Source organism: Osmerus eperlanus, chromosome 10 (assembly GCF_963692335.1).
Source record: "Osmerus eperlanus chromosome 10, fOsmEpe2.1, whole genome shotgun sequence".
Taxonomy (NCBI): Eukaryota; Metazoa; Chordata; class Actinopteri; order Osmeriformes; family Osmeridae; genus Osmerus; species Osmerus eperlanus.
The window spans coordinates 7,367,493-7,385,588 of NC_085027.1; the positions used below are offsets into that span (position 1 = coordinate 7,367,493).

At 44.4% G+C, this 18,096-nt stretch overlaps 3 protein-coding genes across 5 annotated transcripts; 1 reads left to right on the plus strand and 2 right to left on the minus strand.

The window, feature by feature from the left end:
• Positions 1-172: 172 nt before the first annotated feature.
• nip7 (NIP7 nucleolar pre-rRNA processing protein) lies at positions 173-1,836 on the plus strand. The gene is made up of 5 exons (XM_062471939.1): positions 173-331; positions 544-630; positions 746-884; positions 999-1,139; positions 1,360-1,836. Exons 1-5 carry the CDS (start codon positions 276-278, stop codon positions 1,477-1,479), a joined length of 543 nt encoding a protein of 180 aa, XP_062327923.1. The 5' UTR covers positions 173-275; the 3' UTR covers positions 1,480-1,836.
• A 273-nt stretch (positions 1,837-2,109) lies between these two features.
• terfa (telomeric repeat binding factor a) lies at positions 2,110-6,754 on the minus strand. 3 transcript variants are annotated; one of them, XM_062471936.1, is made up of 12 exons: positions 6,535-6,754; positions 6,247-6,342; positions 5,900-6,027; positions 5,578-5,664; positions 4,858-4,998; positions 4,602-4,714; positions 3,704-4,369; positions 3,497-3,661; positions 3,229-3,363; positions 2,813-2,895; positions 2,645-2,691; positions 2,110-2,487 (listed from the first exon to the last, which is right to left on the minus strand). In XM_062471936.1, exons 1-12 carry the CDS (start codon positions 6,701-6,703, stop codon positions 2,329-2,331), a joined length of 1,989 nt encoding a protein of 662 aa, XP_062327920.1. In that variant the 5' UTR covers positions 6,704-6,754; the 3' UTR covers positions 2,110-2,328. The 3 variants fall into 3 exon arrangements, with proteins under 3 accessions (XP_062327920.1, XP_062327922.1, XP_062327919.1); XM_062471938.1 differs by having other exon boundaries at positions 3,497-3,861; positions 3,934-4,369; positions 6,535-6,753; XM_062471935.1 differs by having other exon boundaries at positions 3,497-4,369; positions 6,535-6,752.
• A 462-nt stretch (positions 6,755-7,216) lies between these two features.
• Positions 7,217-17,719, minus strand: zdhhc7 (zinc finger DHHC-type palmitoyltransferase 7). The gene is made up of 8 exons (XM_062471373.1): positions 17,541-17,719; positions 16,380-16,471; positions 12,725-13,065; positions 11,751-11,875; positions 10,986-11,082; positions 10,725-10,806; positions 10,183-10,313; positions 7,217-9,092 (listed from the first exon to the last, which is right to left on the minus strand). The coding sequence occupies exons 3-8, from the start codon at positions 13,055-13,057 to the stop codon at positions 8,913-8,915; spliced, it is 948 nt and encodes a 315-aa protein (XP_062327357.1). The 5' UTR covers positions 13,058-13,065; positions 16,380-16,471; positions 17,541-17,719; the 3' UTR covers positions 7,217-8,912.
• Between the last annotated feature and the right edge of the window lie 377 nt (positions 17,720-18,096).

The following is an 18,096-nucleotide window of genomic DNA, read 5'->3' on the forward strand; positions in this document are numbered from 1 at the left end:
TGAACTACCAATACACATGTTGTTTTGTAATGTATGAACCTTTGAAGTACAATAGACTGGCATTGCTGCACTGCTGTAACAGTGGAATTGAAGTGTACTACTGGTATAAACCTTGTTAACGCTCAACTAATAAAAATAGATTTAGTCTCGACATTTATTTTGAAATTTGGTTCTGAAATCAACCGGAAAGAAGATTCCATAACCAAGCTGGTTCACCTCTTACACGTGGTTGCGTTGCTTTCCGAACACTACATTTGAGTTACGAATTAGTCAAAATGAGGCCATTAACAGATGAAGAAACAAAGACTATGTTTGAAAAGCTCTCAAAATAGTGAGTAATATGTCAACGTTAAATGCATTGAACTATTAGCTTGTTAGCTCCAGTCTAATGGAATAACGTAATTTATGTCTGCCATTAATGAGAAATACGTTACCCCCCTATGCTCAGCTACATATACAATGAATGTATTAAACTTACTTAGGTAGCTTCCAAGTGGTTCATTATCTTTGTTGGTACCATGTGTGATTTCCTTCTATTCCTAGCATTGGTGAAAACATCAAACTCTTAGTTGATAGACCCGATGGATCATATTGCTTCAGGCTTCACAATGATCGTGTGTACTACTTAAGGTAAACTAACATTAACCAAATGCGTTTTTTTTTTCAATTGAAAGAACAGCTTAGCGGACTAGTTTTATGACCGTGTTGGCAAACGTAGTTTAATGTATGCGTGTCTACTCAATAGTGAAAAACTACTGAAGTTGGCCACCAACATCGCCCGTGAAAAGTTGGTATCCGTGGGTACATGCTTCGGGAAGTTCACCAAGACCGGGAAGTTCCGTCTGCACATCACTGCTCTCGATTTCCTGGCCCCCTATGCAAAGGTATGCAAAGGCCATAAGCACCTTTATTTTTGCCTTTACAACACACCTTTCACTCATACACCAACACAGCTTGTGGTAAACTACATTCTGAATTAACCCTGTCCATGCGTGCAGTTCAAAGTGTGGGTTAAGCCTGGAGCAGAGCAGTCCTACCTTTACGGGAACCATGTGTTGAAGTCTGGCCTGGGGAGAATAACTGAGAATACAGCACAGTACCAGGGAGTGGTGGTCTACTCCATGTCGGATGTACCACTGGTGAGTCTTGATTTGTTATCAGTACCTAACTAAACTGTCAGTTTATTGGTCAGACTGTAACTGGATTTACAGCTTTAATGAAGCTTGATTGATACAGCACTACGCATGTATCAATTTCTGATCAGAAAAACTTTGAAGGCGGAAGTCTCATCGATATTTACCCACATTAAGTTTAAAAACGTGTCTACTGCCAGTAAAAAAATGTTTTTGTCGTTGTCAGGGTTTTGGAGTGGCTGCTAAGACCACTCAGGAGTGCAGGAAAGTGGACCCCATGTCCATTGTGGTGTTTCACCAGACAGATGTGGGAGAGTTCATCAGGAATGAGGACACGCTAACATAGTGGATCTTAACATCACTAATTGGACTGTCAATCACCATTATAAAATGCTGTTGGAGAGGATGCTGTCTTTCCACCTTGGGCCAATTAATGTTGGAGAGCTACCAGAGTACAGCTGCTGTCTTCAAATCCCACTCGGAATGTAAACTGAATATTTTGTGTAGTAATTGAGCAAATACTTACCAATTAGTTTGTTTGTAAATCGATATATTAATCCTGTCTAATGTTATTGTTCATGTGATATGGACCTAATAGTTTGAAATACAAAATCTGTCTAGTTGTCAATATAACTTGGACTGTATGACTTAGTTTTTATAAATATTGACTGTTTGAGCAACTTGTAAAATAACCCAAATCAAACACAGTGCTGTTATTTGAGTCCATTTGTGTGGAATATACTGACTTGACTACTTGTTTATTGTCAGACAACTGTGCCAACATGCACTCTGGTGAAGGAAAACTCAGCCTAATTGCTTTCAGTTGCAAACAATAGAACTTAATGTTTGTTCTTAGACATTTAAGTAAATACAGATATGTAAGGAAACATTTCTAACTTCATTTGCATCTATTTCAAAAATATTTTATCAAATATAAATGCTTCCTTCATCCATATGTATGTACATTCCATTTATTTAACAAAACTAGTCTAATAATACCTGTACATACATCAGATAAAAATATAATAATTGAACGTTCATTACAGATTTCAAACTATTTATATGCCAAACATAACTATACATTTCAAGAAGATCACTTTTTTCTTCCAAGATCTGATTATTCTGTCAGCCTCAGGGTTTCCCATCAGGACCATCTTAACTGACATGAGTTTTCTTGTATTTCAAACTTCTCCTTTCACGCTAATTTTAATTTCTTCATTGTCCTCCACCTGTCCTTGATGTTGACGGCAGTTCGATCGCCGAACGGATAAGACGCCTTGATTTTTTCCCAGTGGCCTTCGCCATAGCGGGCCACTCCTTTCAGTACCCACTCAGTCTCCTCAGTGGTCCACATCTGCAACAGGGAAAACTTGACTCAACCAGACAATATTTAAAGTATGAGTTTGTAAAAATTGTAATAATTCTCAGTAATTGAAAGCAATAACAGTTAAACATTAGAGGGTGTGCTAAATTAGTCTTGGGGCCAAACACAATGCAAAAAGGTGGCTTACCCTCCTCTTGCCTCCTGAACTTCTCGAAGAGGAGCTGTCGCCTGACCCTTAACAGAAAACACTGATGTAAGTTTCTTCAAAGACTATGTAACTTACTGTCCTTAAATCACTAACAAATACACAAACACAGACAGCTACAGAGATAAAATGTGTGTATATTTGAAATACCGTCTTTGAGAGGCGTGTTAAAGAGCGAGTCTTCTTCACTCCATGTAGTCTTGATTCCCTTTGCATGATTTAACAACTTTTTCCTTCAAAAGAAAAGAAAGCATTAAACGTTGGCACAACTACTCGATCCCTAGACATACCCACATTTAACACTGTATAACCATTACAAGGTGAAGGACTTAATCACAGCAGAATGTTACACCCAGCAGAGAAATCGGGGTCAAATGACTACACAGTGAATTTAGTTCCTAAACCTGGAATGGTCATGTCTTGTTTTGATGTTTTCTTTTTTAGTAACCTCATCAAAACATCCAAGCATTACCAACACTATCAAAACGTAATACTGTTTTAGAGCGTGTCACCAAAAAATGCCCCCTTTCAAATCAAACTTTTAAGTTGTTAAAAAGTTAACAAACCACTTAAGGGGGGGGTCACCCTTTTGAGGGGTGCGATTCTTCTGGGGGGTGGAGCTTTTATGGGCTTGTCTTTTGGGAGATCCATCTGATGAGTCATCCAGAGCACACACGTCCACATCACTTTCAGTTGAAATCCTGCATGAGACAAGCACGGATCCCTTTGTACAGCTTGCGCAAAACACTGTCTGAATGACACATCCAACACGTAAACAAGGGAACAAATGTTCAGTTACTAAGGGCAATACCTATATACACGCTTTCTACTTACTCATCAACCTCGCTAGAGGCTGGTCGCTTGCGGTGCTTCCGGGTGGGTGTTTTGCAGGTGGGCTGAGAAGACAGGGGGTCCTCCAGACTTCTGGATGGTCCAGCCAGCTCCTCAAGCTCAACTACAGGAGGTGCCTGCTCAGAGGCCACTGGTTCCTGCTCAGAGGCCACTGGTTCCTGCTCAGAGGCCACTGGTTCCAGTTCAGAGGCCACTGGTTCCTGCTCAGAGGCCACTGGTTCCTGCTCAGAGGCCACTGGTTCCTGCTGGGACATCTGGCTGTCTGGCTCCATCACCAGCCTGGCCATGGTGTGCAGCTTACTGCGTTTCTGCAAGGTTCTAGCAACCTTCTCCTCCACAGGGACCTCCTGCACTGTGGGGACAACCTCCACCAGGGGGACCTCCTGCACTGTGGGGACAACCTCCACCAGGGGGACCACCTGCACTGTGGGGACAACCTCCACCAGGGGGACCTCCTGCACTGTGGGGACAACCTCCACCAGGGGGACCTCCTGCACCATGGGAACAACCTCCACCAGGGGTTCCTCCTGCACCATGGGAACAACCTCCACCAGGGAGTCTTCATGCACCATGGGGGCAATCTCCACCTCTGTTGCTGGGTACTCGTTGGCTTGGAAAGCCTCCATTCTGCTGCCTGAGTCTCTTTGGGAAGGATCGTCCTGCTCTGGCTCCGCATCCGAGCCCTCTAAGGGGCTGGGGGAAAGGCACAGGAAGAGGGGGCCTGATTCTTGTTTTTTCTCCTTCTGCACCTCATTCTCCAGCTGTGCAAATGACTTTTCCTCTCCAAGCTCCTTGGCCAGAGCTGTGTACGCATCCAGGAGCTGGGTGCGCTTCAGCTGAAGAGCAGGAGGGCCACTGACAGAAATAGGGAGAGACATATAGGAAGGGACAGGGGATGAGGAATGGGGAGAGACATATAGGAAGGGACAGGGGATGAGGAATGGGGAGAGACATATAGGAAGGGACAGGGGATGAGGAATGGGGAGAGACAGGCCAAGTTATGGCCCATAAACTAAAACTGTTGCCCAAGGGAATTTGACAATGTGAAATATTTTGATTCAATGGCATGATGTGTCTATGATTCTACCTGGTGTCAGGCTTGTCTGCCGGGGGCTGTGGCAGATCCACACTTGCAACTTGCTCTGTTGTGTTCTGTTTCTGCTCTGCAGCCTTTCTTCCCTCGATGAGCTGTTTTGCAACCTGTAACTCATAGAAGTCATACTGGTTTATTGGCAAAACGATAAGGGACTATATGTTTTTGGAGACACTGGTTACACAAATAATGGGACAACGGTGTTTTGATACACTGCTGTAGTGTTATTCTAGGGCTCAAGATTTCCTACCCTGGACAGGAAGGGAACACTTTCAGAGAACAGGCTCTCACAGAACTGCACCATCTCTTCCCTGAACTGCTGGTATGTAACCTGCTCAAGCACGACATGCTTGTTCATCTTCTTGTTGATCAGTCCCATGAAAATAGCTTTCTGCAAAAAAAAATGTGGGTATGTTATTTGCACATGGCTGATTTCTACATGCTATTTAAAGGCCTTGTTCACATCTGGCATGAACATGCATCTTGGGTGATCCGACCACAAGTGTACAGCTCTAACTACAGGTGTGAATGGACTCAAAACGCATTGAGGACACATTGAGGTCCAATTGCTCACGCCAAATTTGGAGGTGGTCTGGGGGGGCATATAATCACATTCTTTTAGCAGTGTTTGTAAATGTGTCCTGGGCCAGACTTTCTCAATCCTGGTCCTCGGGACGCATTTTTTAGATGCTTCTCTCTTCCTTCCAACCCACCGTAGTTTAAAAAATTGGTAATTTCTAAGATTGATAACAATCCATTCATTTGAACTACGTGTGTTGGAAGAGGGAAACGTTTCAAACATGCAGGACAGGAGGTCGCGAGAACCAGGATTGAGAAAGGCTGTCCGGGCCACACTGAAGGACTGCCTACTGAACTGATGTCTGATACTTGCATTTATCTTGTCACCTAAGATGCGTGTTAATGCCAGGTGTTAACAGGGATTGGGTCTTGGCTTTCTGAGTGAGCTTACCTTTCCCACCATGCCTTTGGGGAAGTATCTTGTTAAGGCTTCCTTTGCTTTGTCATACTGCTTGTTCTTGATACAGAGTATTACAAGCTGTATGGCAAAACAAAAACACAGTCAAGATGTGTTATGTTCTAGACATGTAATCCTTCAAAGATTTACCTGGTGGCAAAGATTTAATTTAGATTTTAATAACACAATTTGTTTCAATTCCAAACCTGGAAATTTGTTACAAAAACTGTGGGGGTTGGCCACAGTGTTTTTGGTAAACCCCACTCAGTTTCTCGGTCATTATTGTCTGTAGGTCTGAACACAGTGGAAAACTCACCATCTCCCGTATTGACTTGTGCACTTTCTCCAAATCTTGCTGACAAATATTTAAATCCTCACTGATGTTGTTCAATATAAGGATGGCTGATTCCAGTGGTGTAGCAGGCTCAGACTCAAAGCAACAGTCTGTGTGGGTGTGAGGACAAGAGTGGTAAACAGCGGACCCTTCCATTTACTGTATTTGTATAATAACACATTTGATAAATAGATCCGGTTCCATAACATACAGTACACATTTAGCGTCTTAGTTATTATTACTCGATGACAACAACGCTGTATCCCATGACTGCTATACTACACTGTCTTCACAATCCATGCACTGACATTAACGTTAGTTCTGCATACCCAGTCTTTCACCGTCATTAATCCGGGAGAGAAACTGCATTATTTGTATCTTCCTAGGCATGACATCGGTAGATTCAAGCGGACGAACCAACAGATCTGGAAAAGATAGAAAAATACATTTGGATAGGCACTAAGGAAGTTAGCGAGCTCAAGAATAATGTACTCTGTAATAGAATAATTTAGATGTAAGCAAGTGAACGGATAGCAAATTGGGTATTGCTGGCGTCTAATGAATAGGAAAACTTGCCACCACTTGCTAGCCCCATTTCTTGTTGTAACGTTACTCACTTTGAAGTATGTCCCTGATTTCACAGAAATCTCTATAGTTTCCATTTCTAAACGCACAAAGCGCCACTGATGTATAATAATCCACAATCCAGCGATTGATTACACTTTCAACGATCATATTTCCGCCACTGTTTGTCACATCTCCTTCCATGTTTTCGTTTGCCGCCATATTTACTAATACAGTGTGACGCGGTGAAACACTGCTGAACAATATCTATCGCTGATATATAAGTTATATTGAGCGCGGGATCCCAATGGGGGTTTACACCAGTCCACATGCCTTATTCCTTAGCTCTTCATCACTTACGTCATGACGCCCGAAAGCTAGAGAAAGGCGGTGAAGTGGAAATACGAGCCAGACGCGCCATCTACCGTTGGTTGGTTATTATTTTATTCATCCTTAGTTTTGGGGGGATTCTAAGTTCTCTAGGTCCTACGCTAGGACACAATATTACACAAAACAAAAGCGTAATGCCATTGCCAGCAGTGGCAAGGTCGTCATTTGCAGCAACACAGCTAAAACGCCTTAGTCTGGTCTGCATTCGTTAACGGTTCTTAAAACAGCAACTTTACACCAAATTAGATTCTCCCACAACTATCCAATGTGTTAGCATTGTATTAGGCTACTATGTATCATTTATCCCCAAAGGTAAAAAATAATGAATTAAGACGGGAGAACGTATTCTTCTGAATTTATCAAGTTTATTATGCAAAATAACACATTATAAAGACAATTTGAGACATTTTAAAACAATACATAATTCCATACATGTTCATGATTAGCCTATAGATGAAAGTCACCCGTGAGACCCAGTTGTAAAGCTCAATGATAATTCTTGATCATAATGTCTGATTGCGTCTTCAGCTTCTGCCCTGGGTAAAGAAACATACTGTATATATGGCAACATGGCTCCAAAGTTTAACTTACCCAAGATGGCATGTGTAGCCTACTTGGCCATGGGATATCCACAGATGGCAGGTCTACAATGAAATACTTTAAAACTAGTGTGGATAAGCTCACAATTCTCCGTCACACGTTGACGATACCCAACAGGAATCTTCTGAAGCTCGTTCATTGATAATCCATACAATTGTGCACCCTCAGCTTCTAGGAATAAAAGCTCCAACTGCTCAGGTTTACCTTGGGTCCATATGACAGATATATCATTCAGCACTGTTCTCTCTGTAATGCACTGATCTCAGTAGATACTACACAGTTGAGATCAAATTGTCTCAGCATAGTCTGTGTTTTCCCTGCTACCCCTTAGTGCTAAAGTATAAATATAAAAAAATAATGCCATACATTCTAAATAGTCAAAATGAAAGACTCTTAAGATACTTTGTTGAGAGTTAACTAAACCAGAGCAAAATTTGATCCTCGTTGTCACCAGCCTCAGATCGGGGAGAAACAAGTGTTATGAAAACTACAATTAAAATCAATGGGTAAGATGCTCCAGAAACATGGCATTCATGTCGATGAAATTGAACTTTTTAAATTCCATACAATCCTTTGTTCATTTGTTTGTTGTAAGTTACTGAACGGGTAAACAGTGTTTCTTAAGCATAAAATGGTATTGAAGAGAAGCCTTGATAATAAAAGTCTGTGACACACAATGAAACAAGTTATCCTGCAGCTGTTAGTACAAAATGTTTACAATGAAAAAAAAAAATGAAAAAAAAAAGTGGAAAACCCTAGATCGAAGGATAAAACCAAAATCCCAAAGGCAACAGATTCCTCTCTCTGGAATCAGTCTATAGGACTTCTGTACAGTTTCAAATATGATTCTCCATAGACTGCAGCTCCAAGCATCCTTAATAGGCTGAGATGCTCCATGATTGTCTGCAAATCCAGCTGGGATGTGCCAGGCTCCAGTTCCTAAAGGAGTTATCCATAATGTACTTGGATACTATATAGTGCACTTCAAGGCTCAGGCTGTAGGGCAGAGCAGGCCATGGTCAGGTCCTCTATAATGGGGACCATCACAAACGTACACAATGTCCCTCTCTCCAACTGGTGCAGAGAAAGGCTTCAGGTGTTGAACGCCTTTGAGTACTGATTACTGCTTATTACCTACTATGCCCCCCCCCCAATCCTTTTTTTAATATTCCACGACCACAGCTCATTAAAAATCTTAAAGTACCTCCTAATCACAAACAGAAGAACTACATTCCTGACATACTCATGTAGACAGATATGGTACTTGTTTGTCTACATCAGTATGTGGAGGAGAGCAGTGGTAATCCAGAGGACCATGACAGGACAGCCTCATCTCGCCCCTGTGTGAGGGAATCCCACTCAAAAATCCTTCCTTCTCAACCCTTGGAGATGCCAGCAGGACAGTGGGATGACCAGTGAGCTGCACCCGGCCTCTGGCCCCTCAGACGGAGAACTCTGCCCCACCGCGGCGAGCACGTGTCATCAGAAGGCGACGCAGACGCAGTCCCGTGAAGGGGTTGAACCACAGCAGGGAGGGGGGGCCTCCAAACACAGTCCTCATCCCCTCCCAGCGGACACGGCGCTCCCAGGTGGGCTTCTCGTTCTTCAGCCGCTCGATCTCCTGCGACACACACACATAATATTTACATTTAGTCATTTAGCAGACGCTCTTATCCAGAGCGACTTACAGTTAGTACAGGGACATTCAGGGACCCCGAGGCAAGTAGGGTGAAGTGCCTTGCCCAAGGACACAACGTCATTTTGCACGGCCGAGAATCGAACTGGCAACCTTCAAATTACTAGCCCGATTCCCTAACCGCTCAGCCACCTGACTCCCTCATATAAGCATTTTTAAAAGCAGGATTGGTACCAGGGAGTACACCTCTCTGAGAGACGTGTAGTTTCCTCTGTGCCATAAACACCAAAGCAATTACAGACATTTAAACCCATGTGCCATCGCCATGGAGTATTCACCGTCCCTTTCACTTTGCTCTAGGCAGCTTGTGTATGCAGAGAGGCACTGGCAACAGTTGTATGCATTCATGGGTACAAAGGGAGCTGGGAGGTCTGAATGATTAGCAGTTCAGTCACACTGGTACATTTGTTTGGAGACTCAACCGTTCCTTACTTTTCTCATCTAGAGGGAGCAGTAACTGAAGGAGTGAGTCAGGCCCTGCAGTAGTATGACTCATCCTCACTATGAACTATTCTTTTTCTGAAGGATGGTGGGAGAGGGAAGGGTGGGGGGTGTGTGTAACAGTAAATCTGCAATGCATACCGTGGTCTCTAGAGGGAGGCAGAGGACAAAGAGCTGACGAGTGCTTATACAGCAAATGCATGTGTGCATCTACAGCCTGGTTGTATTTTTTGATTTTCTTCCATTAATTAATTAAAAACATGTGCATTCTCATATTTATTTAAGACCATATTTATGTACAAATCTTGGGTGTCTTAGACTTTAGCACAGTATTGTGTGTGTGCCCTGATTGTGCTTACATTTCAAGGCCTTCCTTGATTGTGGTCTGTATTAGTAGAGCATGTGGGTGGTTGAGGTGGTGTGTATGTGTGGTTGTTTGCGAGAGCGGTGAAGGAACTTTGTGTGTGTGAGAGAGAGAGAGAGAGAGAGAGAGAGACAGAGAGAGAGAGAGAGAGAGAGAGAGACAGAGAGACAGAGCATACATGTATGTGTGTGTGTTTGTGTGATGACTCACCGTCTCATCGTTGCAGATCGAGTGGATTTGGGTCCCGAACATGACAATGGTGAAGAGGAGGAAGAGGACAGCTTCCAGACAGAGGAAAATCATAAGCATGACCGACACGGACGGAGAGAAGTCGCTGCACTCTGCGGGGCAAATGTGATCTGATCAATACACAAGTCACAATTCCTGTGATAGGGTTTGACAGTTCACCCCCCCCATTTCCCCTGCTCCCTCCTGTGCTATAAACATGTGCTGTGCCGTGTCAACCTGGTGGAAGTCTGTGTGTCGGATGAAATACTGTTCTCATCTACTGGTTCATGTCTACAGGCGGACCCACGAGGGAAGCTAAGATGGATGGTGGCTGTGGGGTGTTGCTGCTGCGGGCGGAGCAGTAATCACCTGCACTTTCACATCCTCTCAGGATCTGATCATGAACCACAACACAATGTCTGCTGTGGGAACGCATGAACTACGGCGGCTGTCGTATTGCCTTTCTCTTACTTTCTCTTAGTATTCCTTTGAAGCAGGTGGTAGGCAGGAGAGGTGAAACTCACCGTTCCACTGGACCTGGACACAGGTGAAGAAGTGGAAGACACTGAGGCCCAAGGCGTGGGCTGAGATCAAGGCTACGTACATCTGCAGGGAGGCGGAGAGAGAGAGAGATAGTCATGATGTGAGCGCAAGGGAGAGGGAATACATTTAAAAAAGAAGAAACAGCAGGGAGAGTAAAGGAAACGGCGATGGAGAGAGAAAGACAAAATAATTGGGAAGGGAAAGAAAGAATATGTGTTAAAGGTGGCTCTCCATCCACTTACTGTAAACAGCACAAAGAACTTCTGATTCTTCTCCCCTACACAGTTGTTCACCCAGGGACAGTGGTGGTCCATCTTGCAGATGCATCTCTTACAAATACTGGAGGGAAAAGAGACAAACCACAGTGCTCCGTCAGGGGCCTGCCTGCCTGCCAGCTGATGAAAACATGTCCATATCTGTCTCAAATGAGCTAGACAGCTAATAAACAGACACGTTCCTTCATGGAATTAAATACGCTGCAATAAAAAAAAATCATTCCGCAATCGCTGCTACGCTTGAACTGCGATGAGACATTTATTTCTCCACTAACAGATGATGAATTAGACTGGGGTCCACAGACGACGTAAAAACATTGGTGGTAAAATGCAGGATTGTTGGCACAGTCCCCTGAGCCGTTTCAGGAAGTAAACCTCCTTATTAACCTCCCCTGAAGAGAAGAGCCCATTTCCTGTCCTCCCTCTGTTTAATGTCACAGCTCAAATTGCTCCTCAATTAAACTGCTATTTCCACCTGTCAATAACCCATTCATTTGAGGTAGACGAATGAGAATCTAGATTGTTGTAGAGATGCAGAGCAACATGTGACTCGCCCCTCTCATGTACATGTACATGAGAGGGTGTGGTTTAGAAATGTAATGTCTCACTTCCTAGATTTGTCAGGAGCAAATTTTGAATTGAACAGAGTGAATGTACTAAATAATTGACTAGATCAAACATGCAGTGTTTGTCATAGCAAGTGTGTGTGGTGTGTAGTCCATCATGACGCACCTGCAGTGATGAGCCCTCTCAGGCTTGATGCTACAGCACTTGGGGCATTTGTAGATGACCTCCCCTGGCTTCAGCTGCAGGCTGTCCATGTACTCCTTGGTGGCGTTGCCTTTGGGAACAGCACCCTGGAGGAGGAACCAGGAACATAGGGAATGGAGCTGATTAGTAACATAACCACAATGATCATTATTTAAAAAAAATACAACTGCATTTGATTTAAAGATATCCTTACTGCAGTCATTTTGGAAAGGTCACAGTCACTATAGCTATACTGACCCTTTAGCACTCTAATAAAGGGTCCGTCTTGGCCTCTCTCTAATTCTCTCACTCTCTTTGACACCAAGAATGAAAGAGACCTGATGAGTTAAAGGTTGTCAGATTGGCTTAACATCCCAGTGACAGCTCCCTCAGATGATACTTAATGAACAGCGCATGATACAGTGATATCAAGTTAGCCAAATGAAAGGAATGAATGTGTACCACATATTCAGCAGGTCTTTGGCAGCTAAATAAACCTCTCCTAGCCTAACCAGACACTATCTGCTTCTCAGAGCTCAGGTTGGTGATACCTAGTTCAAGCAGTGCCATGATTACCCAATATACTGTATGTGCACACACACATATATTACAGACATTATACTATTATAAATATTAACATTTCCATTTCGGCTAGTATATAATTATAGCCTACCCTAGAACACTCTTCTAACAGCGTTTTACTGTAGGAGTGCAGTGATCACGCTACAAGCTTCAAAGCAGCATGGCGGAGCCCTTCACTGTGAGAGGGTTGGTAGGGGGCAGGGGGATTAGCACTGCTGACACTGATATCGGATTAACCTGCTCTGCCTTCTCCTTCTCCTCCCAACCAACCAATAACAGACATGCATGGCCCTCCCATCCACCACTTTTATTATTTGCATCTGAATAGTATCTGCTCCCTAACCCTCGCCACACCCTCCCTGCCACTCCCTTACCGGGTCAGTCAGCATGGCGCGCAGGTGCGAGCTCAATGCCAGCACGGCCAGCGAGTTGAAGGCTGCTCCATTGAGCAGCGAGTACCAGAAGCTCTTTCCAGGTAGCAGCATGACGAAGTTGACCACAAAGTTGGCGTAGAGCACCATGAACCAGGTCATGAAGGCACACACAATGCCACAGCTGTCCTGGATGAACCACACCTGCTCTGCTGCCTCCGCCCCTGGGGGGGCCAGCCCCACCCCCGCCACGGCCCCCGCCTCCTCATCGCTGGGCGCCACCAGCAGCGGGTGGTGCTGCTCCATGTCCCGTAGACGGTGGGCTGATGACTGCATCCTACACCCTGGGTGGAGGGAAGGATGGAGGGAGGGAGAGAGAGAGAGGGGGGGGGGGGAAAGAAGGGACAGAGAAAAAGACTGAATAGAAGAATGGAGAGGTGTATGGGAGGCAGAGACAGTAAAGCAGACAGCAGGACAGTGAAGCACACAAGTGATGTCAACATCCTTCACCAAGACAATAGGCCTAGGCCAGACAAGATTTTACACAGACTTGGTAGAAGGAATCTAAATCCATCACCCAAACTAGTATAGCCCTTCCAGAAACATATCACCCCCAGGGGTCAGTCAACCTTATCCTTACAAGCCATAACCCAACCCCTCCCTCCCCCTTGCTGTACTGTGAAATAAGAGAGAGCATGGGAGATGTAGGGTATCACCCTCAATCCATTTAGATGGCTCCTGTGGCCCACTCTGGGAGACATGAGGCAGGGAGGACGTATTTGCTTGTGTGAAGGGCAGGGAGGAGTCGAGCAGTCAACGTGAGACGCTCCAGGAAACTGCTCAGAGATAAATGGATGACCTAGAACCTTCAGGGGCGAGCCATACTGAGGTGGAGGTGTGTGAGTGTGTGAGACAAGAACTATAAATAACCTCTGGACTCCCATGCAGGTGTCATGCTGACCTACCATGCTGCAGCTAGGCTAACCAAACTAGGCCTAGGTCCCCTCAAGGTATGAAGAAACAAGAACAGTCTCCAGCTCAAAAAACAGCAGCTCACCCACAGACAATAACGGTTTTATTTATTATTTACCCAAGAATCGGATTTCCATCCATGTGTCCGTCATGCACTACACAACAGCTTTGTGCACTTCAAAAGGGCTGTTCTCTAAATTTAGCATCCATCTAGCTTGCTATCAAATAATTCTGCCAAGTAGAGGACAGGCCTGATTTGAGAGTTTCTACTCAGACACAATCAATAAACTACTCCAAGCACTGACGCCAACATTTGTCATTACCGAGGTAAGAGGGAGCAGCCGTGCCCAGACTCCCCTGCCAGCCAGGACCGTCCCAGCCTTCCTCCAAGCTTTAATTGAAACATCAAGTGGTTCACTGATGTGTGTAATGTAGGGGTTAAGAAGTGTGGATGGTGTGGCATTGGAGTGTGCCGGCCTCTAATTCAAACTACCGCTGTGTGTCATGGTTTCACACCTGCTTATTAACCCTTGTGTTATCTTCGGGTCATTCTGACCCATCAGTCATTGTGACCCACCGTCGTATTGCGACAAATTTACCTCATACAAAAACAAAGTGAAGCATTTTATTTTAACTGTCGGGCTGTCTCAGACCCCCCACATTGGAATGGTTAAAAGAAAATTATTTTTATTTGTTTTTGTATTGGGTAAAATTGGGTAAACACAACAATGGTTCGTTATGAACCTTTGGGTCATGTGACCCGAAGGCAGCACGAGGGTTAAACATCACCGCACTGCAAATGAACTTCTGCAGACTCTGCGAGTTCCCCAGGGTGATGAATACAAGTCAGGGGTGTTTCCTTGAGCACGTTACCCATGCCTGATTCTGAAAGTGTCTCGAGGGTTCTGCTACTTTCTCTCGGGGCATTTAAATCAAACAAGACGTTTCCATGAATGCCCTGCTGTGCTGGCTCAGGGGGGCAGTCGATCTTCAGCTGACTAGGCCTGTCTGCAAATACCAGACGGCTCCAAAACCTTTTGTATAGAAGGAAGACCTGATGCCTGGTAACTTGAGCTGTGGTTTCTTTGCAATATGGCTAGTAAATACAAGCCGTTCCTTGACTTGACGGAAATACTGTAGAACTATGCACTTCTGATCATTTCCTTATCCACCATTTGTACGTCGCTTTGGATAATAGTGTCTGCTAACCGAATAGAATGCCAATGTAGGAACATTCAGTGAGTTTGCATATCAACAAGGATTGGTAAAAATGCAAATTGGACGAGAACAAAAAGAACAGGGCCAGAATGGAGCAGGAGAATACAGAGGAGGCTGAGACCAATGAAAGCCGGATTTGAGTCATTTGAAAGAAAGACTACTGGCTGATGTCTCCAAAGCAAGTTGTTTGGTTGGAGTGATGAGATGTTGCTCTCTCCCAAGGCCCTAAGGACCTCCCTGAAAATACCTCACTTTTTCAACTGACAAAATTCATGCACTGGCCTTGCTGGATCCAATATAACTGCTATACAAAAGGCCCCCTGCCAACCCAGACGGAGGGAAATGGGTCAGGGTAAATTTGGCAACATCAAACCATGTAACACAAAGCTGGGGGGGGTACTTTGCAGCTAACGGGTGCCAACTCCCACATCCCTCAACCTACTGGGGTGCAGAAACATTCTATTCTGGGTGAAAACATAGTTCAATGTTTCCTTTAGGATTTTTCTCAGCAGATAGGCCATTTCTAATTCTGAAGCAGCAGCAGCAAAATGTACAACTGAAACACTGCAGACGCATTTTCATTTCACCAAATCCTCACCAGACACCCCAAAACAAAGGAAATAACCCAAACTTGGAAAGCCAAGTGGAAAAAAGTAGTAGCCTATATAGTGGCAAGTGAACAACAAGTATAGTCTTTCCTCATTAGCTTAAGAGGGACTCCCAGTAGCGTGTCAGATGGAGCAGAAGAGTACAGCATGCCAGTATCTGAGTACCAGGTTAATCCTGTCTGCTGCTTCCCAACCTACTGTGAGCCAACGCCTGGCCAACGCTGTCCGTCTGGGAGCGTTTCATAACAGTGACGCCACAACTGGCTGCACAGGCACAGTGATCTGGATGTCAAGCATAACGTATAGTTACTGGCAATTTCTGGTGTTAAATCTATAATACAAACTTATCTCCACCATTCCTTTCAAAGAATCTGAAAAAGCTGTCTCTGTCTTTAATAAAAGGAAGTTTGTGCTGCCCGGTTATAGCTGTATTGATTACCCCTGGCCAGTGGAAGCTGGTCCATTAGGGCTTGTGCAGCTGCTAGTCCAGCTGTCTGCCCTCTCAGAGGGCAGAGTGTCAGGGGCCTCCATGCCCCCTGCTAAACCCCCTAAGGAGGCTACTGAACCAGGCCTGGCATCTCAGCAGTCACACTGGAAAAGGTCACCCGTCTGACCTATCACCAGACTGCGGGTGCACTCCGAGACACTTAGCTGACAAAAGGGAAACTTAGCACAAGGGTAAGGCCACCTGTAGACAAAACATATGTCTTTATAAAACACCCTCTACCTAGGCTGGGTTTGGCATCCTGGGTTTACATTACATAAACATACATTAACCCGACAAGGCCTAATTGTTTACATAAGAGTACTAATGTGTGCATCATTTAAAGGAAAGACCCTCAGGTCAGTCTGTGACTCACCTCACAGTCTTGTCCTCACAGCTGCATCTGGTCTACCATTGGCCAGATTTCAGGGTGGAAGGGAAGCTGTCTGCACCGCAACATCCAGATACCTGCATGTGTACACACACACGCGCACACACAGACTCAAGACCAGTCCTTCTCACCCCCCCCCCCCCCCCCCTGGAAATGGAAACAATCCAGCCCATCCTAACATAATCTGAATCAAAACGAGCAAAATACTCGTCTGTTCCTCTCTCTTAACGTTACACACCAGGAGACATAAGAAGAAAGTGTGTCAGCATTGTGAGTGCCTTGCAGTGCATTGTCCTACCTACAATAGAGGAATATGAACTCCCAGAGGCCTGTTTACAGCTTCAGGTTTCAATACAACACCGAGCTACTTATATTGACCATTCAACTACTCTACCTCCTGTTTTATTTCCCTGTAGAAAGGCAAACTCCTAAATGTAGCAATAATACCAAGTAAGACTGCCCACTCTTGTGGTATCAGTATTGGGAAGCTTCAAGCTCTACTTCCCTTTGCTTTTAGAGAACTAAATGATTTTCAATAGTGGGCTAATCACCCGACAGTCACGCCCCTGGACTGAGGTTGAGCTCGGCTAATTAAAACGCAGGCTAAAAACTCAACTAGTCATAGTGCTAGTCAAGTACACACTCCACACATAACCTTAAGCTAATTGCTAGTCAAAACAGAAGTTTTACTATCAAGCTAGTTGTAAATGCTGCGAATCACGATCTTCCGGACAGAAATGGTTCTGCAGCAGCTACCTGATGATGGAATTTCGACGTTAGCAGGCACCGACATTAGCTAGGTAGCTTAAGTAATAGGATTTGGTTGTACTTTTTTCACCTGTTAGCTACTAGCCTAGTGAAAGAAGAATGCTCTCGTCAGGCAGGATCATCTCACTGTGTTATTGCAGAGAATGCAGACTTACAACAATTAGCTAGCATTACAAGTCAGTTGCTCGAGATCTTAACGTTACCCCGGTGTTCCGCAGTACAGTGCCCATTCTGCCCAATAAGCAAGCAATGACCCTCCCTAGTGCTAGCTAATGTTAGCTAGTAATGTGAAAACGGGCAGGTTAAGCTAGCTACAGTAGGCTACTTGACAGCAGGACAAGCTTGCATTGAAAACTGATTTTGTCAGTGGCTTCTTACCGCAGTATCCTTTAGTTCCAGGAGGGACTGTAATTGGACGTACTCAAAAAAGTACAAAGACGGAGAACCAATTTAGCTGATTACAAGATAACCGATACTACACTGATTCCACACGCAAACCAACCTCCCCTGAGCTCATACACACACACTAACAGTTGAGTGGCTGAAAAGCCTTCTGGATTCTTTCGATTCTTTCCGCACTCATCTCTGATTTAGTATTTATGTCTCAACAGCGTCACCCCGAGGATGAAATCTAATCTAGCAGCTATTGGAAATAGTAAATCACTTCTCCACCTAGAGGCGCTATTGAACTTTTAAAGGGGCATTACTTCGTCCAGTAAGAAAACAAAATGACCATGCAGAGCTCCCAGTGTAATTACTATAACGATTTTAAGTAAGTAGTTTAATCAATGTATTATAATTGACAAATGTAGTTTTTTAACTTTAACTTTTTAACTTTAACTTGGAATATTGGTGTGCCTTAATCTAAGTATGCGGTACTAAACTCACTTAGCATTTGCAAACTAAACTTGACTCATTTGAAGCCTACAGAAAT